Source organism: Brassica napus, chromosome A10 (assembly GCF_020379485.1).
Source record: "Brassica napus cultivar Da-Ae chromosome A10, Da-Ae, whole genome shotgun sequence".
NCBI lineage: Eukaryota > Viridiplantae > Streptophyta > Magnoliopsida > Brassicales > Brassicaceae > Brassica > Brassica napus.
The window spans coordinates 1,232,740-1,257,030 of record NC_063443.1 but is presented as its reverse complement, the minus strand read 5'-3'; the positions used below and the strand labels follow the sequence as shown (position 1 = coordinate 1,257,030).

Genomic DNA, 24,291 nt, shown 5'->3' with positions numbered 1-24,291 from the left:
TCAATGCTTCAGGCATTTTCAATCCCTCAGGGAGTTTCATGTATATATCGTTATCCAACGATCCATACAAATATGCAGTCACAACGTCCATGAGATGCATTTCAAGATTTTTAGACGCCGTTAGGCTCATCAAAAATCTAAACGTAATTGCATCCATTACCGGGGAATACGTTTCCTCAAAATCAATTCCCGCTCTCTGAGAAAAACCTTGGGCAACTAATCGGGCTTTATATCGTGTTACTTCATTTTTCTCATTTACTTTTCTCACGAATACCCACTTATACCCAACAGGATTTATATTCTCAGGCGTTATGACTATAGGTCCAAAGACATTTCTTTTATTCAGGGAGAGTAATTCAATTTGAATGGCCTTCTTCCACTCCTCCCAATCATGTCTTTTTGACATTCTAAAATGGACCTTGGATCGGGATCATCATTTTCATGATCGATCTCTTTGGACACAGAAAAGGAGAACATTCCTTCAACATCTTTTATCTTATTTCTGATCCATATCTTTTCATCTCGGGCGTAGTTGATGGAAATCTCATACTTTTCTGTTCCCTTCTCGTCATCTGGATCATCTTTATCTATGTCTTCTTTCAGACATTTTTCACTATTAGGTTCTTCTAGAACCGTACTTTGTTCATCCAATTTCTTTTTCTTTCGGGGATTTTTATCTTTAGAACCCGCTGGCCTCCCCCTCTTTAACTGAACCCTAGGTTCATTCATTTTATTTCCATCAGTTTGTTCTTTAGGAACATCAACTCTGGATGGAACATTTTCAGCGGGTATACATGACTTCGTCACCCTTCTCGTATCTGTGAACGCATCTGGTAACTGGTTTGCCAAATTATGTAAATGCACAATTTTCTGAACTTCCAGCTCTCTTTGATTCGTAGGGGGATCAAGGTGTAACAACGACGGTGTACACCATGTAATCTCTTTAGGAATTCTATTAATTCCTCCCCCTAACGCTGGAAATTCATCCTCATTAAAATGGCAATCGGCAAACCTTGCCGTAAACATATCACCAGTTACTGGTTCCAGATATCTTATTATACTTGGTGACGTATAACCCACATAAATTCCCAATCTCCTTTGTGGGCCCATTTTTGTTCTTTGTGGCGGAGCTATCGGAACATAGACCGCACACCCAAAGACACGGAGATGGGATACATCTAGCTCTTGTCCAGATGCCAATTATAAAGGGGAGTACTTATGATAAGCACTTGGTCTTAGCCGAACCAGTGCAGCCGCATGCAATATAGCATGACCCCATACAGAAATTGGGAGCTTTGTTCTCAAGACTAACGGTCTTGCAATCAACTGCAACCGTTTTATCAATGACTCGGCCATGCCATTTTGTGTATGCACATGGGGGACTGGATGCTCCACATCAATCCCCATTGACATACAATAATCATCAAAAGCTTGCGATGTAAATTCACCAGCATTATCAAGCCTTACTTTCTTAATGGCATACTCTGAGAACTGCGTTCTCAGCTTTATTATCTGGGCAATGAACTTTGCGAAAGCCTTATTTCGTGTTGTCAAAAGAGACACACTTGACCATCTACTAGATGCGTCAATCAATACCATGAAATACTTAAACGGCCCGCACGGTGGGTGGATCGGCCCACATATATCACCATGTATTCTTTCTAAAAACATTGGTGATTCATTGCCTACTTTTGCTGGTGATGGCCGAGTTATAAGCTTTCCTTGAGAACATGCATTACTTGTAAACTCGCCCGTTTGCAAAATTTTTCCGTTTTTCAACGGATGGCCATTCGAATTTTGCACTATCTTTCTCATCATGACTGAACCAGGATGTCCTAGCCTTTCATGCCATATTTTAAATGTATCAGTAAACTTCATGTTTACCACGGCATATGACTCAGTCATGGTTATTTTCGTACAATATAGTCCAGAGGATAACATTCTTAACTCTTCAAGTATATGTTTTCTCTCGGACTTAATGCAAAGAAATTCAATGCCATCTTTACTCATAGTCTCAATATGATATCCATTTCTTCGGATATCCTTAAAACTTAACAAGTTTCTATGAGACTTGGGGGAATACAATGCATAACTTATTTCAAATATCGTTCCCCCTGGCATTGAAAATTTCGCTCTTCCAGAGCCCATAATAATCTTTGCATTACCAGATATTGTACTTACGCTTCCAGCGTAATTTCTTATTTTGAGACTGGAGAAATATTTCTTATCTTTGATTATTGTGTGCGTTGACGCACTATCTGCCAAACACAAATCTCCATCCATAGTCTCAAAGTTTGGCATTCTTTCTGAATTTAAAATATTCATAAAACATATATTATTAAACATTAAACATAACAAACATAACATATATCTTACAACAAATATATAGATACTATAATACAGTCTACTTATATCACATCTATTTATATTACTCATCGATACTCTCTGGTTCAACCAGAAAGTCTGATACGTCGAGATGAGTATCATCGTTTAAACCATGAAAGGATGGCCCAGGTTCATCAGAGATGAAGTTAGTTTCACCTCTTCCTTTCTCTTTTCCCTTTTGGGATTCTCTATACAGATCGGCTAAATGTTTTGGTGTACGACAGGTACGTACCCAATGACCTTTCATGCCGCATCTGTAGCAAACCGTTCCCGTTTGCCTTTTATCATCCTGGCCCTTTTCATTCCTTTCATTTTCGTGGAAGTCTTTATTATTTCTTTCATCATAGGGACGGAATCTTCTTCCTCGTCCTCTTCCACGACCATGATAACGGTTTCCACCACGTCCACGACCTCGTCCTCTCCTATTATCATAACTGGATGATGCAACATTCGCTTCAGGGAATGGAGCAGATCCAGTGGGACGAGCTTGATGGTTTAAAGTCACGAGTTGATTATTCTGCTCCGCTACAAGGAGGACTTGCATCAACTCCGAGTAACGGGTATATCCACTCACCCGGTACTGTTGCTGCAGGATTACATTTTCAGGATGGAACGTGGAGAGAGTTTTCTCGATCATATCATAATCACTTATTTTCTCTCCACATAACATCATCCTCGAAGTAATTCCGAACATCGCGGAATTAAACTCACTAACACTTTTGTAATCCTGGAACCGGAGATGGATCCACTCGTGTTTAGCTTTCGGTAAGATCACATATTTCTGGTGATCAAACCTCTCTTTTAAAGATTTCCAGAGGTCACAAGGATCCTCTTTCGTAATATATTCATCCTGTAAACCATCATGGATGTGGTGTCGTAAAAATATCATGGCTTTAGCCTTTTTCTCATCCGACACCGTTTTTGAACTATCGATGGTTTCCAAAAGCCACTTTCCTCTCAGGTGCATTTTTGCACCCACTGCCCAGGTCATATAATTATTTCCCGTAATATCCAGGGCATTAATTTCGAGCTTTGTCAAATTCGACATGATAACTGTATTCATAGAATAATATATAAATATAATAAAAACGGGAATTTAAAGGCATAATTTAAATGCAGAAATTAAAGGCATAAAATAAAAGCATAAACTTAAATTGCAGAAATTTAAATTGCAGGAATTTAAATAGCATAAATAAAATCGGGAGGCTCAGCCTACCACATGATCCGAGGAGTCATAGACTACCATATTGATCATTTTTCAAAGTCCGAGGAGACATGGTCTACCATTTTGACTTTATTTATTTTAAGGTCCGAGGAGACTTAGTCTACCATTTTTGACCTTTCTTTTTATTCAAGGAGGCAAAGCCTACCACGTGTTTCTCTGATCGTGAAGGCATAGCCTACCATAACGATCAGTCGGGGAAGGCAGCGCCTATCATCCCGAACGGAGAAGGTCCAGCCTCTCACTCCGAAACAATAATAAAATTTAAATAAATTAAGTATATTAAAATACATAAATTTAAACATTACCTCGGCTGGTTTAAGAACTTTTAGATTGATAAGCTTCGGTTGGTCAGAGCTTCGTGCTGATAACGTGTTATATAACTTAGGAAATAGAACTTATATTTATTATTTATATATGTGTATCGTGAGTGAGAGAGGGAGTTGATAAAACTTAAAAAGAGAGAGTGATGGAGCAACGTAAAGAGAAAGAGGGGTTGACTTTTTCATTCGATAATCAAATCATGTGATACAAAGACATAAGGGGGTAAACAACCGACTATAAAGAAAAGACAAAACTTTAATTAATATATCTTTTGTAGATATTTTCTAATAGATAAGCATAATATCTAATATGTTTGAGTTTGTTGATATACTTCTCAGAAAAAGGAATTTGCTATAAACTTGAATAAAGTAATATTCCTTTGCTAATCTCCTTATCGCTCTCTATGTATCTTTGCCCATGATTTGCTTAATGTTTTTTCCTTTGGTGGCTTCTTCTGCTAAAACGACTGATTACTTGAACGTGATCACCCAAGCAGTGATGATATGCATCACTTGAACGGCTGCGTCTATTTCTCCCAAGGATCTTCTCTTGTCTAGTGTTTAATCCAAAAATGGTCTTTATGCTGAAATATTTGTTGAATCAATACAATAAAAGAATCTAAAAATGATGATTAGATTCTTTGAGGCTTAAGAAAAATCTTGAAAGAATCAAATGGGAAAAGAAGATAAAAGAGATTTCATATTGATTAAAGATTGCATTACAAAGATGTTTAAAGTGTAAAGTGAATCTATGAATCAATAAGATCTCTATGAAAGTGTCTAGAGTCTCCAATATGGAAGAAGAGATCCCTTCTAATAAGGAGATAGTTCCTTATTTATAGAAGAAATATGACTAGGGTTTCATAAAGAAGTGGGCCTAATTAAGTGTCTAATGGGCCTTGAGAGAGGATGCAAATCCACCCCCAACAGTAAGCCCCCCCAAGTTCGTAGAGAGAGATGAAGTCGATCTCTATGAATTTTACGAATAGGGTTTATTAGACAATTAATTAGACACATTCATGCTTATGATGATTTAGGCGAGTTTATTTTGAACTTGTGCTTAATAAAAGGCGAATTTGCTTTGAACTCATGCTTAGCGAAAGACGAGTTTACTAAACTCATGCTGAGACGAAGGCGAGTTTACTGAGAGCTCGTACCTTGTAGAAAGAGAGTTTCTGTAAACTCATGCCTTGCCAAAGACGAGTTTTTGTAAACTCGTGTCTAACGATAAGCGAGTCGACTGCAAATTCGTGCCTAATAACAAGCAAGTTCAATTTAAACTCGTGCCTAAGATACAAGTTTACCGATCCGAAGTCTCGTGTTGAGATCGTGTGTGCCAAGCAAATTGTTTTGTTGATCCGCGCATTGCCGTGACTGGTGTAGTGGTCATAGAAGATGTTTGCTGAGATCGAAACTAGACTGTCGTGGTCTCACTGGTGTGCTGAGTGCGAGCTCGTGATTGGCAAGTCGCCAAGAGTTGTGAGAACTGTGATCAAGTTGGCGCCAGTTGCAAAGAAGGTCTCATATTCTTCATCTTCTCCACTTCGCTTGTGTAAGGGAAGAGTGCTCGTATCTCGTTCCGTGCGATGACAATATGAATTTGTTCATGCTGAGACAACATACAAGAAAAGTTGTGTCCTCCTGTATTTGCTCCACGTACAAAAAAGCACTTCATTCTACTATACAAAGAAAATTAAACTTAATTAATTTGATCTCGTATTGAAAATTGGGTGCCTTAAGAAACAAGCAAGCATATAAATTATTAATATGGGAGATCACGTTTAATATCAACCTTACTAACAAAATATTAAGTGAAGATTTTTGTTCTATCACAAAGTATAAAGCGGTGATATATGACGTAAACAATTAACTAAGTAGATGAGAAAACTTATCTCATCAGATTTATTTGTCTGTCATGGCAACAGCTACGAGGATGATGAACATGATCTCAAGATGGCGTTTTGAGGAGATCACGCCAACTGCTCCCCGCTTTTGCCGAGGTAGTGTACTTGCTGAGGTTACACCAAGACCATAAAAGAGAGTGTGAGAGCTTTTGTTCTCGGCGTTATCCGGATTTGGTTGGTGATGACGTCGAACTTCAAGATGATAGCATGACCGAGGTGATCGCGTGATGCTGAGGTCGAACAATGATGTCGAGATTATGACGAACCAGTCTGAACGAACCAGTCTTGTCATTTACTCACGATGAGTAAAAGTGACGAGTGTGATCATGATTGATGTTGAGGTGGGCGTGATCTGTCGTGTCTGTCCTACACCACGGGAATTTGCTATCCTTCACGTGCCATTTCCGAGTAAAAGGATGCGACCAAGCCGTTTTGCTGACGAGAGAAAGGACGTGACCAACTTAGGAGCTTCTTGATTGTTGACGTTTGTGCAGGAGCTTGAGCCTATTGATTAATTTCCTTGCTAAACAAGTCTCTCAATCCTCAAATAATGACGTGCACGAGATGGACTTTGAACAGAGGCACGCAAAATGAGACTTTGACTTCGTCGGGAGAGCTTTCTCGAAGACATAAGACCTTCTCGGAGAGCTTTAGCTCGGCAAGAACGTGACGAGCAACGGAGCTCAAGCCCTTAGTCGCTATGAATAAACTTCGTTTTGACGGGATGGGTGATGCCGCAAGCTCTGTATATTTCTTCTGAGAAACACATGAAGGTGTTGATGAACGCACTGTTTGCTGTCGAGAGAAATGTGGCATGTCCGAGGTCAGAGTCACCGGCAAGGGCAGCGTCTCGTAGAGCATCGTCTCCTGCAAGAGTGGAGGTTAACACAAACAGCGACACTCTTTTGAGGATGAGTTGTTGCTAGTTGTCGGAGATGCCGAGATCAACTCCTTGCTGCCGAGAAGATCGCTTGACTGTTGCTGTTCGAGAAGCAGAGCTTGACGACAGGATGAGAGAAACGACTGTAATGAGATTCGAGCAGTGAAGAAGCTTGTGAAGCTGAGTGGAATCATAACAGCAGCAGTAACAAGCTGAAGCATGCCCTGCGTGATGTTGCGGTCTCCATTTCTCAAAATCGGTTATGATGAAGCTCATGATCGAGCCGTAGCTAGCATTGGACGAGATCAAGCTCGTGAGCTCTGCCGTAGATAGCATTGGACGAGATCAAGCTTGTGAGCTATGTTGCAATCGTGCTGAGATGGCAAGCTTGTGACGAGATGTCCCTTGTTGCTGAAGCTTTGTCATCAATGGCTTTGGCTTCCAGAGATCAAGTCTGAAGCTTTGACGAGACGGCGAGTTTGGCATCAATGGCTTTGGCTTCTTCGCGTCTCTTTCTGTCCTCGTGTTCTTGGGAAGATGATGAAACCTGGGTTTCTTGCTAACCGGTTCTTGTCTCGAGAGCTTGAGTTGATTTCGTCTCTGCTTGTGCCAAGATTGAACCACGGTCGTCATCATCTTTCTGCTTCTCTCCGAGTCACGAAAAAGGCCGAGTCACGAAGAAGAGTGAGGAAGGTGAGAGCACGGTAGCTTCTGAGAAGCATCAATCGCCACATCTCATCTCTGATTCGATTTGTGGGTCGAACCTACGACCATCCCTTGACCGGTGCGAGAAGGCAGCGACGGCGAGCCCCGCGTCGTAGCCGACCTCGAGTCAAAAATAATAATTTTTAATTAATTGTTTTTTTTTTTATTCAAATCTGTTTCATAGACTAAGCGTGTGTGTATTATGCCTAATCATGAATCAAAATTTAATGATGAAATAAGATTGTGTAAACTTATCTTTTAGACAATAACTTTGATAGCTTGTCGCCTAGATGAAGCGAGATCGATAGATCCATGAGTTGTTCCCAAGTTTGATTCTTTGAGGATAGTTTTCTTTGTCCCCTCCTTCTAGCGCCAACTGTTTAATCCAAAAATGGTCTTTATGCTGAAATATTTGTTGAATCAATACAATAAAAGAATCTAAAAATGATGATTAGATTCTTTGAGGCTTAAGAAAAATCTTGAAAGAATCAAATGGGAAAAGAAGATAAAAGAGATTTCATATTGATTAAAGATTGCATTACAAAGATGTTTAAAGTGTAAAGTGAATCTATGAATCAATAAGATCTCTATGAAAGTGTCTAGAGTCTCCAATATGGAAGAAGAGATCCCTTCTAATAAGGAGATAGTTCCTTATTTATAGAAGAAATATGACTAGGGTTTCATAAAGAAGTGGGCCTAATTAAGTGTCTAATGGGCCTTGAGAGAGGATGCAAATCCACCCCCAACAGTAGCCAATTAGCAAGCTTCTAAGGCAGCTGATGTAGCCAACACGGAAGATGTTCTCTTCTTTAGATCAACTCGAGGTGTCTCTTTCTGTGCTAAAGCTTCTCACATAGAAACATGTGGAAACAAAACAGACCACCAATCGGAAAGTACATAGCTCAGGCAAAAAAAAAAAAGAACAAACTCTTTTTCTTCTTCTATTAGCAAGAGATGAAGGATACAAACAGAAGAGATGAGGGTACAAACAGGAGAGATACAACATTGAGATCTTTTTTTTATCTCAAATAAGAATCATGAGCAATTACTACAATATAAGAAGCGCAACTTTTGGACTTAAAAGGGTTGTTACTACGTCTCTGGTGGTCTTTAATAAAGCTGAGATCTTCACTGTCGGAAGGAAGAGCTGGAATGGCTCCTTTCTTGGTTGTCGTGATAGCTCCACAAGCATTAGCGAACCTCGGCACTTTCCTCAGTTTTTTTTCCTCCTAAAGAATCAGTAAACCACACTTGTTAATATTGAATTGAAAGAAATCTATGGAGGAGCGATGAGGGTTAAACTAAAAATCATGAGAAGCTTGACAAATATCAGAGAAGCAACATAATAAAATCAGATTCTATCTATCATCGAAGGTATATGAAAGAGCTCGACCTATTCATCAAGCATGAGCATGTAGACTCCCAGTAGCTCTCCTCTCTTGACTTGGTGTGCTTCCCAGAAACGCAGGAGGCTTCAAATCTGAAAAAGATATGGGATGACGCCTTGGTTGTAGCTGTACTGTTTGTAAAGAAGGAATATGATTGAATCTTGAATTAGTGAGAATTAGAGAGGTCTTCATCCTTATTTAAAGTCTTAGGAATTAGGGATTTGCGATGGAGGTTGAGAAAGGGTTCATTGAAGTTGACATAGTGGGAAAGCTGGACAGGTGTATTTAATGGAGAGACGTTATGAAGTGGCTTCAGTGAGAAACAAAAGCGTTATACATGGTTTTTGCGATCGGAGGTGGGATGGAGAACGAAGAAGACGACGCTCTAGAGGGAGACAGTGTTATCGGATCCAAAGTGTTTAGAGCCTGGGCTGAGATCGGGCTTGAGTTGAGTTTTGTAGCCCATTATTAACCGAAGTTCGCAAAGTTTAAGGGGGCGACTGGTTTTCCCGCTACCACCCGCAAACGCAGCTTTTGCGGTTGGTAGCGGTTGTCGACGGTTTGCAACAATCACTCAAATCGCTCTAAACCGCTTCAAACCACTTCAAACCGCTCCGAATCTCATAAATTCAAAAGCTGGCTCCAGCTAGCGTTTGCGGTTGCGGGCGGTTGCGGGAGGGTAATTTTTTTTTTCTTTTTTTAAAACAATATATATACAAAAGTAAAAATATTTAATAAAAATTTAAAATTGAAATTATGAAAATATTAAAATATATCTATTATATTTTAATTAATATTATAAAATTTTATAATAAAAACAATTTCAATAAATTTTCAAAAATTAAAATTATAACTTTCTAAATATAAATTTTATATTTATTATAATTTTATGATTTTTAATATTTTCATAATTATATTAAATGTAAATATTGTTAATTTATTATTTGACTGTTACCGCGTTAGGTAGTTAACCAGTCATAAGTCACCCGCAAACGCACCAATTTTTAACCGCAGTACCAGTCGTACAAATCTCTTAAAACCGTTAGAAACCGCAACCGCCCGCATCCACAAACTCCCGCAACCGCAACCGCAGCCGCTGCGTTTGAACCAGTCAGACCCTAAGTGTCTTGACACGTATCCTAAAATACCCTATGCTGAATGGTGAGGTGGCATCATAATGAGGGAGAAAACTCTCCTTTATTATTATACTAGGGTCGGCCCGCTGTACGGACGGGATATTAGTTAATTTGATATTCACTAAATGCTCGAATTCAAATTTGTTTTAAGATTCAAGAATTTGGTTATCTGTTATGTGTTACTTATTAGTATGCAGTGGTATAGTTGTTTTTCGATTATTCTTGTTTTGGTATTGTATCAAATTAACTAATTGTCTAACTCATAATTATAGATGTACAAATGTGGATTTGTGATAAAGTTTGATGACAATACTGTTTTTTTTTTTAATTTTTATTCATAGTGGAGTGTGCATGTGTCAGAAAGAGGCCTATATCAACTTTTATGTTTTTGCGTATAGGTTTTTAAATATATATTATTTTGTATAATGCATACTTGCTCTACAACATTTGCTTGTAGACTAAAAAAAACTGTTTTCTATATTTTTAAAAGAGAAAATATTTAGTCTAGAATATAACATGGACATATGTATTGACTATATATAGAAGTTGGGTGTTATTTTAAAATGACATATGTATAGAGGTTTTTCAACTATTACTTCACTGGCACAAAACATTTATAACTGCAAATACCTTCTTTTAAAAGCAAAACTAATAAAAGCGTGTACAACAAATGTATTTTGATATATATTATATGCATCAAGTTATAAAGGTTGAAAACATTGCAAAACTGTTTGGAGCAAAGTTTTTAACTTCACGATCTTCATCTTGACGTCAGTTCAGTGCCGGCCCTAGCCACAAGCAGAAAAAGCATTGGGCTTCCAGCCAACACGATAATAAGTATTTTCGCGGCCTCATATTTATAAAAAGTGGCTTTAGTCTATTGGTTCTAAGAGAAATTACTAGTGCTGGAGGTGCTGGGTTCAATTACCCCTGACAGTTTTTTGTTTTATTTTGGCCCCAAATATAAAATGGGACACGTGTCACTCCCATAACGTACGACTTGATAACGTGGCATCACAGGAAGGAGGCGAACATATTTATATATATATATACTAGGGTTGGCCCGCCCTACGGACGGGAAGTTATAATAAAAACTATTTATATGAATTTATATTAATTGTATGAAGCATTTAAAATTATTATACATTGAAAGCGATATTACAGACAAAAAAATAATAGAAAAAAATTCTAAGAACATATTGTTGTTTTTAATAAATATTTTTTGTTAGAATTAAAATGACAATAACTTATTTTTTTTCATCAACTTAAACAGACTCAGACAGTAGGAACTACACAAATATTCATATTCTCTATTTTTTAGAGAACACAAAATTACAAAAAAAAAAATTCAGAGAATGTAATAATATATACATATATATTATTTATAATTCAATTTGACAAAATATATTTAGCTGGCAGAAAATCAAGTAGGAATTACAAAAACTATTTAATAGTTGTGTATTCGTTGCTCTGATCAACGAAGTTGGAAAAGATAAAATAAAAGATATAACATTTAAACACAAACGTAGAGAAACAATCATAGACTTTATCAAAGTGAAATTTATGGGACAGTCTCATCACTTACTGATTGTAAGGTATCACTTATACTCAGAACCATGAGTTGAGAAGAGAGAACTGAGTTATATTCAATCACAATCTCTTTGTTTGAAGCCTCAAACAATCTATAGTATATCAAGAAGTTTGTGGTTACATAAAAATACAATAAATCCACACATGTATTTATGAGACCATCGACTGAGTTGTCAACTGAAGTGAAATATGAACACGCTCAACCAAACGTAACATAGCTCATCTGCCAACCTTCTCACACATATTAAACATATAGTGGCAATTGGTTTTGGTAATTTTTTTTTTGGTGTAGAAAAGCTTACTTGTCCTTCATTTTAAGCTTTGGAATTGGTTTATCCCGGTCTGGGTATGGACAGGGTTGTGGTTTTGGTTTTCTTTTTGTAATTTTTATATATTGTTGAAATTTTCTATGTACTCTTAAATTTATGTATTGGGTTATATTATGTATCTTCAAAAAAATATTATTTGTTGACTAAATTTTCACCAAATATTATTTGTTGGTTATATTATATATATATATATATATATATATATTAAAAAGACTAATCTTTTTATTTACATATACAATGTCGAAGGTTTTGCAAATTTATATGGTTATTTTTTTGTCATCTTTTTTTTTGTATATCCATTTGATTCAGCTTTGCCATATTTCTTTAATATAACTAACTTTGTAGATTATGGTGGGTTACTATTTTCGTACCTTCTGTGAGCGTGCCTCTGTTTTACTATCAATATCCAGTTATTTAAGGTAGCATCTTATGGTGTTTGAGTATTTGGTTTTATATTCTGGATCAATAATTTAAGCGTGCCTCCAAGTCTCCAACTCTAGAAAGGGATTAGTTTTGATTTATTAATTGATATCCTTTATGATGTGGGACTTGTTATTTTGGGCATCAAATTCCTGTGGAAAATCAGCCAAACTTAATCTATGCAGTACGGGAGGTTCGGTGAGCTATCCACGTGAGTGTTTGTTATTTTTTTGTCAACTGAGTGAGTTTGTTATATATCAAGTTGCGCAACTGGAATGGATCACTGAATCTACTATTTTGGACACTATTGATGGGTATGTGAATAAAATTTTTTGAAAAGCTAATAAACAGCTGCATGTGGTATCTTTGAAATTGACACGAACCGAAGTCTGAGGTTTAATGCATAATGTATGTGGTTGTTAATGAAATTCCATCGCAACAAACACAACACATAATCTATCGAACTCTAACGGTGATAAGTAAATGATGAAGACGAAGCCCTTGAGGAGATCAGAGAGAAGTAATTGTTATTTTGCTGATCTTGGGGCCAACTGATCTAAGCATATAAAGCCTATCACCCACCTCCTCCTCTTCTCAGCCATCAGATTCTTAGCAGGCATTCTCTTCTTACATTACCTCCTCCATTTTGAACACTCTTAGTAGTCTTACTGCTCTTGTTCAACTCATCAGACTCATAATTCAACCCTGAAACCCCAATCCCAATCTCATCCATCTCTTAATCATTGCTCAACTTTCTCATTCCTGACCTCCCCGAGTATCCTATCTTGCTTGTTTTTTAATTTACAATCTACGCAATCAAAATGAAGTAAGAAAATTGAATTTAAAACAACTCACGAATTAAACAAAAAATGAATAAGAAAATTCGATAGAAACTTGCCAAGTATTTAACTAACAGAGTCATCTTTCTTGGCTTGTTCTCGTGGGAACGCCATTGGAAGAATCTGTGCAAAGAATTTAATTTAAGCAATCAAAATTAGCAGACTTAAGAACAACCTTGGGGAATTGTATAAGAGCTTACCAGTTTATAGTTTTGAAAAACTTGGGACGTAAGATTATTCTCACAAATCGATGTATTTGTGTAAGCGTTGTGAGAACTTCTTGTTCTAGTGTAACCGAGACCTTTGAAACTGGATACTGGTAATCAAAACAGCTTCGTCGGTCGGTCTCATCAACAACACATATCTGCACACGGTATATGGACTCAAGAAGCAATAAACGAAACCAAAATTTTTTTACAGTAACAAACAAAAACAAAATAAATAAACGAAACCAAAAGCGTCTAAAATCAAGCTTTCTAAATTTTTTTCTGTCAACTCGAGCTTTCTAAATTAATAAACGAAACCAAATCATCTTACATCAACAAACAGAGAAAACATAAAACGAAATCAAGATCATCAAAACTCAAGGTTTCTTAATCAATAAACGATACCCAAATCATAAATACATATAAAAAAAAACAAATCAATAAACGAAACAAAAATCATTTAAACTCAAGCTTTCTAAATGTGAGGATGATAATGATGTTCACGGGATGAAAGCTGACCTTCTTATAGCTGGAGATCTACCGCCTTGTAGAAAGGGACAACGCATTGAATGGGGAATCGTGGCTGGAGTGGGTCGAAGAGTTAGACGATCGTTAATGGCGATGTCAACCCTTGGCGTACATGAGGAGTGTGTCGACCCTCGCCGCCTCGCTTAACCTGAGATACTTTCAGAGAATTGAAAGAGAAGATGAGTCCCAGATGAGGATTGCTCACATATTTATGCTGAAAACACACCGCCTTTCAGACCTAATCAACGCATCGAAGACACATCATGGGAGAATAAATCAACAGGATTAAAGAGGAATCCATAAAGAAGTCTGTTACAGTAAGCGCAAACGTCACCGCGGCCGCATGAAGATGAGAGACGATCTTCGTGGGTTATTTTAAGCCGTATTAGGGTTAGGGGGAGAGTATTTCTGTTTTCACTTTCCAGGCCGGATGTTTGCACGATTCCAAGACCAGTAACATACAATAAACGGAAAGCCCATGACGCCATACATTAATGAAACGCTGCGTTGAGAGGGAAGGCGACACGTGTCAGCACGACAGAGCACGAATTTGTGACCTGGATGCTGAGGTGGCTTCACCAGGAGAGATCAAACTCTCTTTTATATATAAAGATATATATATATATATATATATATATAGATAATAATGGTATTGTGATTCATGAACATCTCTATTTATATGATAACACCATACATATATATATACAGTGCTCAAGAGGTTAAACATCATAAGACTAAGTTTCTTCATATAATCATCAAATTTCCATCAAAACCCCCAAGTCGAAGTATGAGAAAGCTGGACTTTTATTCAAAAAAAAAAAGAGAAAGCTGGACTAAGTAACTATACTTAAAAAAAATTCCACCATTGTCTACACAATAGCAAGAGAGGACCACCAAACGGATACTGAATTTCAGGGAAAAAAAAGTAAAGAGAATGAATTGCTTAATGGTTATTATACTATGTAACAAAAAGTGATCAGAACAGATAATGAAAAAGAATAAGAATTTAAACTAGCTTGATAAGAGCTCAAACATATAATCATCCTCAATGTTAATGGGATCATAACGCATTGACCAATTATTTTTGTTTAGATGGAAACTCCTGAAAGCTATATCTATAAAACATAGATCAGCTAGGATTTTGAGAATGAGAAGCAAGAGAGAAAGAATTTCTTAATAAGAAAATCTATAAACTGAAACGAAGAAACTTTGGCAGCAGCAGCAGATTTAATCTTCACATTCTCCAGTTCAACAATGAGATCCGACAAAGACAATTCCACATTCTTGACCTGTTCCTTGAGTTGTTGGACAGAAGATCCATCAGAATGTGATGCTTTCTTCCACTCCAAGGAAACCTCCTCAAGCTTTGAATTTAACCAGTCGAGCTTGAAGCCTGCTTCAGTCAGTGCAGTCAAATCTCTTTGAGCATTGCTTAGTTCAGTCGCAGACAAGCTCTGTGGAGACTTGCTCAGTGTCTCGACAAGGCCAAGGAGATACATATACTTTGTTTGGACCCATTGGTTCTCCGGTCTGAAATCTACTACAAAGTATGGGTCCTGTGAGACAATATTGGCCACTGAAAAAGCCTGCCAATGAGAACAAACAGAAAACAGAGAGTGTGTTATTATAATAATTGGATTCAAATCCACCACACTAATGGGAGTCTCGTTAACTTACTTGAGAAGCAATGATTTGGAAACCATTAAAATCTATAATATCATTCTCGGTTGATTTTCCTTGATGAACAACTTCAACTACTTTGATGTAGACTTCAACGGTTAGTTTGTTCTTTTCCAGGAACCCTAGCTCGGTAAGAGGCAACGTCTTCTGGCAACCCCAGTTTGGGACCTCAGCGCAGAACAAATCGCACTTGCTTTCATCTGTAAAGATAAAAAAAAAAAATCAATATATATATATATATATATATATCAACTTGTGTTCTTCGTGATTCAAATGCACAAGAGTACGTGGGACATATAATAATCAAGTTGATTACTTGGTGATCTGTATAGAACTTGGCCGGATTGATTCGATAAAACGAAGCAATAAATAGCTCTCCTTTTCCATCCACGTCTCAATGATTCAGGATTCACAACGTGTAGGAACAGAGACAAGTGATCAGAGCAACGGTATCCCTTGGGATACACCTTAACAAACCTAAGAAGAAAGAAAAAAAAAACTTTTAGTTCTGAAAATCAAATATCAAAAAAAAAAAAAACTAGAGGTGATTCTTTTTATTTACCATTCGCAGCCACCACTTGAGAAGTTATCGGACTTTATCCCATTGTTCTTCTTCGAAAAGTCATCTATCTCCAAACTCAATGCCTTCTCCATCTGCTAAAATATTGATCGGAGGCTTTTTTTTTTTTCCGATTTCTTGTATGTTTTCAATTCATGCATTAGACTTCATTATTTATATATATATATATATGCGGAACAAAACTTTACAGCATATATACATCAAACTTCTTCCTTTTTATCAAACTTACTTATTCCTTTTTATCATATATCTCAAAATTCATATATATATATTGAAATATTATCTAGAAAAACTAATTAATTATTAAAAGAAATTAATTTAGGAAACCAAAGAAGAATTCGTATCAAAACTCCAGTTCAATTACTCTAAACAGTATGGATGCAGAATTGGTCCAGCTACGTGAGCATGAACTGAGAGCCCGGAAGCAGATATCAGACTTTGGAAGAGGAAAGATGATCATTTTGCTCCTAAACGGACTCGGACGTAAACGGGCCAGGCAAGCCCGTTTTAACATACCTACATCATCAGACTCGGCAACTCACTCTAGTAGTAGTAGTTTTTAACCAGAGACGCCTTTGGTTTAAAGAAGGTATATGCTTTTCAACAGCCACTCCTAAACTTTCTTTAATTATTTGGATTGCAGCACACAATTGACGAGTTAAGAGTTTCCAAATGGTTCCAAGGAGCTAACGCCAGTGAAGTATGGAAGATAGATGGACTTACACAAATCTATGTTTCTAGGTATAAGGATTCAAAACAGAGGGAATCTGAAAGCAACAATCACTTAAGAGACTTACCCATGATGACGTCGGAAATCACATTCAAACTATTACATGTTCGTTTGACAAAAAAAACCTATTACATATTCTGTTATAACAGTTAATACAGCCTAGTCAATCATCGATTATTTGTAGAAGTTTAACTCACAAATAGGCTATCAATCTATTACATTTCTTGTGAAACTGATTTTTTTGTAATGTGGAACCAGTGTTTGATGTTTTAGTGTGGAAACAAATAAATTACCAATGGTTTATTGATTCTCCCTTTTCGTTAGGAATAAAAAGAATCCTTTGTTAATTAGGGATAAAGCTATGTATTTTAAAATTTGGCTACTTTTATCATCAGTGATCGACGATACAACTGCTTTCGATGAGGATCAGTCATGGGTGAATTAAAGAGATAGATATCATGAGGTGTATTACGGTTTTTCACCTAGGGGATGGTTCGAGTTTTATGACTACATTAGAGGGTCGTTAGTTCAACTGTAAATAACTCTCGTCTAGTTTAAAGGTCTCACGATCACTCTTATGTAAACACAATCAATAAGACTAACTCTCTTATTAATCTTCTTAAGAAAACTCACTCAAAACCTTAAGTTCTCAATCACAACTCTTAAGTTATGCAACATACTTGCATCTCCTTATATAACACTTTAATTGTCCTAATCTCATTAGGATAAACATAACTTAAATATTTCCTATTCTCTCTAGATAACTATAACTCAATAGTTTTAGGAAACTTGCTTCTCAAGCTATTTCAAGCTTATCCAACATTCTCCCTCTTAAGCTTGAAACCTTCTTGTGGCAACTCTTGCATTCCAATGAAGTCCCTCATTTCTTTGAACTTGATACGTCCTAATGCCTTGGTGAGAATATCCGCCTTCTGTTCGTTACCCGGTACATGCTCGACTTCTATAAGCTCCCTCTCAACACATTCTCTTATAAAGTGATACCTAGAGTGTATGTGTTTACTTCTTCCATGGAAGACTGGATTTCTTGTCAAGGCAATTTCAGATTGATTGTCAATTCTGATGGTGATCTTCTCTCTAGATTGGCCGGTGACTTCACTCAATAGATCATGCAGCCAGATTGCCTGTCTCGCAGCCTCTGTGCCGGCCATGAACTCGGCCTCACAACTTGACAGTGCAACCGTATCTTGCTTCTGCGAACACCATGTTATAGGACTCTTTCCTAAGTAGAAGATGTGGCCAGTCGTGCTTCGTCCATCATCTGGGTCAACATTATAGCTGCTGTCGCTATACCCAATTACCTTTGATATCTTCTGTGATGATCTTTCGAAGAACAGACCGAACCTTGTGCTTCCTTGTAGATAACGCAAACATTGCTTCAGTGCAACCCCGTGACATTCCCTTGGGCTATGCATGTAGCGGCTTAACACTCCCACGCAGAATGCCAAGTCAGGCCTTGTGTGGAGTAAGTACCTTAAGCAACCAATATTTCTTCTGTAGTCTGTCGCATCAATCTCTCGTTCTTCTTCCGCTTTTGATAAGCACAGACCGAGCTCCATGGGAGTTTGAACTGAGTTACACTTATCCATCCCTGCATTCTCAAGTATTTTCTTAGCATACTGACTCTGATCAAGCGTAATTCCTTGATCATCTTGGACCACTTCCATTCCTAGGTAGTATGTTAATCTCCCAAGGTCACTCATGTCAAACTTACTCGCCATGCCTTTCTTGAAGTCGTTTATAAGCTTCTTGCTTGTTCCAGTTACGAACAAGTCGTCCACATAGACAGCCACTACAAGTAGATACCTTTTACAGTCTTGCGATAGACTGATGGCTCTTTAGTACACTTACTAAACCCAAGCTCCATGAGTATTTGGTTAAGCTTGTTGTTCCAAGCTCTCGGTGCTTGTCTCAATCCATACAATGCTTTGTTGAGTCTGTATACCTTCTTCTCATATCCTTTCTTCTCAAAACCCTCTGGTTGGCTTACATAGACGATCTATTTTAGCTCTCCGTGCAGAAAGGCAGTTTTGACGTCGAGATGGTGGATTTCCCATCCGTTAGTCGCCGCCAAACTATTCAGTAGCCTTATGGTCTCAAGTCTCGCAACTGGTGCGAAGACTTCCTCAAAATCGACTCCATATTGTTGTACGTAACCCTTCGCAACCAATCTCGCTTTCAACTTGTTGATACTTCCGTCGGCATTGCGCTTGATTTTAAACACCCACTTCAATCCTATAGCCTTTGCACCAAACGGAAGTTCTACAAGCTCCCAAGTTCTGTTTTTCTCGATAGACTCTATCTCATCTTCACAAGCTCTTGTCCATTCCTTAGAGTTTTTAGCTTCCTCAAAATTTCTTGGCTCATTGTTTAAATATAACAAGACGTCTTCCGCAAGTTCTTCTGCTAGTAGAACATAGTCTTCGAGATATTTTGGTTGATGAGTCTGTCTTTCTGACCTCCTAAGGTATTGTGGCTGATCTTCGGTTTCGCTAGTGCTCTGTTTCGGAACAGATCCTGTCGGATCAGGAGCCTCCTCTGTTTCTTTAACGTTCTCTATAGTCTTTGATAACGTGTTGTCTTCTTTATTTTCTTCATCATTCGTTTCAAACCTTCCTCCTGTGATTACAAAACTTTCAGTCTCTTGTTTATCTTCCTTACTCCAGTTCCAGCTCTTTTCTTCATCAAATACAACGTCTCGGCTAACAATGACTCTCCTTGTATTTGGATTATATAGGCGATATGCCTTTGATCCGGGCTCCGTACCGAGATGAACAAGCATAAGAGACCGATCGTCAAGTTTCTTTAGCTGTGCTCCCTCTATCTTCGCGTATCCTATACATCCAAAAACTTTTAGATGACTTATATTTGGTTTCTTACTTCGCAACATCTCATATGGCGTTTGATCATTCAACACTCTTGTAGCTACACGGTTAATCAGATATGTAGCATGCCTGATTGCTTCTCCCCAAAGATAGTTAGGCATTGACATGTGCTTGAGTAAACTCCAAGCCATCTCCATTAACGTTCGATTTCTTCGCTCGACCACACCGTTCTGTTGAGGTGTGTAGGGCGCAGTAAGATGTCGTCTTATCCCCGCACCATCACAGTAGCTATTAAACTCATGATTCACAAACTCTCCCCCTCTATCAGTTCTGAAGGTTTGAATCTTCTCACCCGTTTCACTTTCAACTAGACTTCTTAGTCTTTTAAACTTGCAAAAGGCGTCACTCTTCTGTTTTAATAGTATCGACCACATATACCTTGTGTGATCGTCGATGACCACAAATATATATCTATTTCCACCGTGTGTCATTGGTGTTATAGGGCCGCAAAGATCTTCATGAAGTAGCTCTAGCACCTTTGTTGCTCGGTATGAAGTGGCCTTTGGGAAAGATTGCCTTGCGTGCTTCCCAAGTAGACAAGATCCGCACTTTCTTCGCAATGAATCCCTTTGGTAAGCCTAGTGCAAGTTCTTTCAACATCATGTTCCGTATAGTCTCTGAGTTTATATGCCCCAATCTCTCATGCCATCTATTTTTTTCACTTTCTGCACTCAAGTAGAGACACGCTCCGCTTTTAAGACCCATATGCACCTTGTATAGCCTATTTCTAGACCTCTTGGCAGTGACTAGTAGCTTTCCAGACTGATCATGCATTGTTAGTAATTCTCCTCGAAGCCTTATGTCACAGCCAGCTTCTGTTGCTTGCCCCAAACTTATGATGTTACTTCTTAAATCCGGTATAAAATAAACATCAGTCATCTGTCTTGCATCTCCATTCATATCAGTGAAGGAGATTGTGCCTTTGCCTTTGATGTCTATTCTAGAGTCATCTCCAAAGCGTACCTTCCCGGAGATCGTGTTATCGAGTTTTGAGAAGTACCTCACATCTCCAGTCATATGGTTTGAGGCTCCATTATCAAGATACCACACATTTACTCCTTGATCTTTGCTCTCGTATTTCTCAGGCAACACTTTCTTCTCGTTCAAAAACACGATCTCGTGCATCATGAGCTCGTCGGCTGCTTGTGTTTCTGTGTTGTCTCCTTCTTGAGTCTCTTGTAGCTTCAGCAAGAGCTCTGGACACTGTGCAACGAAGTGTCCAACCTTATCACACCTGTAACAAATTATGTGCGACGCGTCTCTAACTCCTTCTCTTCCTCCATTATAGTTTCCTCCATTATAACTTCTTCCTCCACTATAACGACCACGGCCTCTGCCTCTGTAAGAGCGTCCTCCTCGACCTCTTCCTCTGTATGATTCGTTATAGTCTCGATTTCCCCATTGAGAAGAGTATTAACCTTGGGGTTTAACTGCTTGGCTTGTTTGTCCTTCATTATTTGTATACAACAGTTTTCCTTTGTCATCTTCTTCTGAAGTCTCTTCACGAATACGTTCTTCGTAAGCTTTTAAGCGTCCAAAGATGTCTTCAAAGCTTGTCTTATTGAGATCAAGTACTTGCTCTAAGGAGGCAACAATTTGTATATACTTTGTGCGAGGTAGACTTGATAAAAACTTCTTAACGATCTTGGCTTCTTCAATTGTCGTTCCTAAAGCAGCTGATTTAGATGCCAATTCTGATAGCCTTCCTCCAAAGTCATCAATGCTCTCTGTTTCTTTCATACGTAGCCGATCAAATTCAGATATTAATGTTTGCAGTCTAGCTTCCCTCACACGTTCTGCTCCTACATGCCTAGTTTTAATAGCTTCCCACACTTGCTTTGCTGTTTCAAGCTCGGCTACCTGCAGTACGAGGCTCTCTGGTATTGATTGAAACAACAGAGCCATTGCTAAGTTATTTTTCTCAGTATCAGGAGTCTCTGTCTCTATAACCTCCCAAGCTTTGTGTACTTTCAGTGCCATCCTCATCCTTACAGCCCACACAGTATAGTTTGATGTGCTAAGCATAGGACATTGTATCGAAGTTCCTCCTTCTTTAAGTTTCCCTGTTGCCACAACGATATCACCCATGGCTCTGATACCAAATCTAGTTTAAAGGTCTCACGATCACTCTTATGTAAACACAATCAATAAGACTAACTCTCTTATTAATCTTCTTAAGGAAACTCACTCAAAACCTTAAGTTCTCAATCGCAACTCTTAAGTTATGCAACATACTTGCATCTCCTTATATAACACTTTAATTGTCCTAATCTCATTAGGATAAACATAACTTAAATATTTCCTATTCTCTCTAGATAACTATAACTCAATAGTTTTAGGAAACTTGCTTCTCAAGCTATTTCAAGCTTATCCAACATCTTGTCATTGTGTTAGAGGTTTCTGGTTTCAAATGACTGTTAGGCCTAGAGGATTATGAACTTTGGCTCTAAACCTTTTGGTATTTAAAAAAACGTTTTATGACTACAAACTCAACATTGTCTACTTTTCATGCGAGCCAAACCAATTATGAAAGTGTAACAGTGATTATTGACAAATCTCACCTAAGTTTGGTCAACGACTCACTCCAAAACAAACATTTTGTTCCTCATGTCACCAAATCAAGAATTATACTTTTTACAGAAATTCAATTTGAGTTTTATAAATCTTAACTACTTCAAAGTATGATTTGTCTACACCAGTAATAAAATATTCGTTTCAGAAATGTCCATATGGTTTTATAAATCTTAACTACTTTAAATCTGATTGTTCTTGTGCTTTATAAACAAACAAAAAAAAAGAAGTAAAACTTGCATGACCGGTGGAGACAGTTGAAAAAAGCTAACCAACCCATCCAACACTTCAATATCATATTCATTTTACTTTGGTTTATATTTCGTGACTTTGTTTTCTTACATTGTCCCTCTCTTTCCTTTTCTCTTCCATAGCTAGAATTTCTAGAGATCTCCCAAAAAACTTAAACTGATGGTGAAGGTAACACAGAGATTAGGCGGGTTGGTACTAAGATTTGCGGCATTTTGCGCTGCATTAGGAGCTGTTATCGCAATGGTCACCAGCCGCGAAAGATCTTCCTTCTTTGTCCTGTCCCTAGTGGCTAAGTATAGCGATCTGGCAGCGTTTAAGTAAGCGTTTATGTTTCTTTATTTTTGCATGTTTAATTCACTAGGATTCAAGAGAAATAGCGTATGTGTTGTGATGATATGTTATATTGTTATGCATTGGTGTGTGTATGGCAGGTACTTCGTGATCGCAAACGCGATTGTTAGCGTTTATAGCTTTCTCGTTTTGTTTCTTCCGAAGGAGAGTTTGCTCTGGAAGTTCGTAGTTGTCTTGGACTTGGTAACTAATTATACTACTTATAATCATCTATATCTTCTTAATAACTGCTGCTACGAATAATTTGATTATACTAATCATGAACTATATGCATTGTAATGTTGTCTCATTTTGTTGCGTGCCTTTTGATAATTACGTGTTTAACATAGTTTTTTCTTGTTAATGGCAAATTAACCGTGAAGATGGTGACGATGTTGTTGACGTCAAGCTTATCAGCGGCGGTGGCGGTAGCACAAGTGGGGAAGAGAGGAAACGCAAACGCAGGATGGTTACCAATTTGCGGCCAAGTGCCAAGATTCTGCGATCAGATAACCGGAGCTCTAATCGCTGGTTTAGTCGCACTGATTCTCTACGTGTTCTTGCTCATCTTCTCTATCCACTCCGTTGTCGACCCGTTTCTTCTCCGAAAATCTTGAATCAAAAATAATTATATGAGATTCCCAGACCAATACTCTCGTATAAATACATATAAAAATTTCGTAGTGTTCACTTTTCTTTTTCACATTGTCTTCGCTTTGAGAATCAAATTGTTTTTTGTCATTTTTGATATTATTTCACATCCTAAACCTCTTTCCAGAAAATATGCCAAATGTTAGAACACTTGCAGATTATTGAATTAATATTCTACCTTCTTGGTATAAATTGAAAATGTGAAATATTTACACAATTGCCGCAATTTTAATATCGTACTAGGATAGAATCCGCGCTTGCAGAATTTTTTTTTATTGACAGATTTATTAACATGTCTGTATATCTGCTAATATGTTTAGGTACGGGCGTTCAGTTCCGGTTCTCTTCCATATTATAATTTTCGGTTCAGGTTCGGTTGTGTTTTTTGTTTTCGGTTCAAAAAATATAAAAACTATTTGGTTATTCATGAGTTTAGGTTTAGTTTGGTTTTCTTTATTTTGGTTTTTGCTTTGGTTCAAATAACAATAATGGTTACTATTCATATGTTAGCAAAAAAAAATATGTTAGCAAATATTTAGGTGGTGTTTTATGTTTATTTCTTTTTCAATGTGTAATATTTAACAAACTTATTTAATTATATCCACAAAATCGTTACCAAAACGGTAAATCATACAATAAATAAATTATTATAAAAAAATTCAATGTGTGTAGCAAAAATTTAATAAAATATACAATGTGATCACTTTCATGTAACACCCAACTACTTGATATTTTTGGA

General features: G+C 37.5%; 3 protein-coding genes and 1 long non-coding RNA gene across 4 annotated transcripts; 1 reads left to right on the top strand and 3 right to left on the bottom strand.

Annotated features, from left to right (window-relative positions):
• Positions 1–2,428: 2,428 nt before the first annotated feature.
• Positions 2,429–3,352, bottom strand: LOC125579266. The gene is made up of 2 exons (XM_048743239.1): positions 2,767–3,352; positions 2,429–2,586 (listed from the first exon to the last, which is right to left on the bottom strand). Exons 1-2 carry the CDS (start codon positions 3,350–3,352, stop codon positions 2,429–2,431), a joined length of 744 nt encoding a protein of 247 aa, XP_048599196.1.
• A 4,985-nt stretch (positions 3,353–8,337) lies between these two features.
• On the bottom strand, positions 8,338–9,294 carry LOC106413912. The gene is made up of 2 exons (XR_001282705.3): positions 8,813–9,294; positions 8,338–8,648 (listed from the first exon to the last, which is right to left on the bottom strand). It is a non-coding gene; the product is annotated as an uncharacterized LOC106413912 (long non-coding RNA).
• Positions 9,295–12,593: 3,299 nt separating this feature from the next.
• On the bottom strand, positions 12,594–16,204 carry LOC106423006 (MATH domain and coiled-coil domain-containing protein At2g42465-like). Its single transcript, XM_048743393.1, has 6 exons — positions 16,098–16,204; positions 15,852–16,012; positions 15,533–15,735; positions 13,847–15,441; positions 13,322–13,485; positions 12,594–13,244 (listed from the first exon to the last, which is right to left on the bottom strand). The coding sequence occupies exons 1-4, from the start codon at positions 16,187–16,189 to the stop codon at positions 14,989–14,991; spliced, it is 909 nt and encodes a 302-aa protein (XP_048599350.1). The 5' UTR covers positions 16,190–16,204; the 3' UTR covers positions 12,594–13,244; positions 13,322–13,485; positions 13,847–14,988.
• Positions 16,205–22,647: 6,443 nt separating this feature from the next.
• Positions 22,648–23,662, top strand: LOC106423052 (CASP-like protein 1C2). Its single transcript, XM_013863829.3, has 3 exons — positions 22,648–22,888; positions 23,003–23,105; positions 23,285–23,662. The coding sequence occupies exons 1-3, from the start codon at positions 22,731–22,733 to the stop codon at positions 23,516–23,518; spliced, it is 495 nt and encodes a 164-aa protein (XP_013719283.1). The 5' UTR covers positions 22,648–22,730; the 3' UTR covers positions 23,519–23,662.
• Positions 23,663–24,291: the final 629 nt, after the last annotated feature.

Bases quoted from the DNA above. Each gene is read 5' to 3' on its own strand.
- LOC125579266 (XM_048743239.1), bottom strand. From the start codon at position 3,352: ATGCACCTGAGAGGAAAGTGGCTTTTGGAAACCATCGATAGTTCAAAA. The intron at 2,587-2,766 runs GTCGTGGAAGAG...CAAAACATTTAG, and splicing joins TGGTGGAAACCGTTATCATG to CCGATCTGTATAGAGAATCC.
- LOC106423006 (XM_048743393.1), bottom strand. From the start codon at position 16,189: ATGGAGAAGGCATTGAGTTTGGAGATAGATGACTTTTCGAAGAAGAAC. The intron at 15,736-15,851 runs GTAATCAACTTG...TTATCTTTACAG, and splicing joins AGTTCTATACAGATCACCAA to ATGAAAGCAAGTGCGATTTG. The intron at 15,442-15,532 runs GTAAGTTAACGA...TCTCATTGGCAG, and splicing joins TCCAAATCATTGCTTCTCAA to GCTTTTTCAGTGGCCAATAT.
- LOC106423052 (XM_013863829.3), top strand. From the start codon at position 22,731: ATGGTGAAGGTAACACAGAGATTAGGCGGGTTGGTACTAAGATTTGCG. The intron at 22,889-23,002 runs GTAAGCGTTTAT...TGTGTATGGCAG, and splicing joins AGCGATCTGGCAGCGTTTAA to GTACTTCGTGATCGCAAACG. The intron at 23,106-23,284 runs GTAACTAATTAT...TTAACCGTGAAG, and splicing joins TCGTAGTTGTCTTGGACTTG to ATGGTGACGATGTTGTTGAC.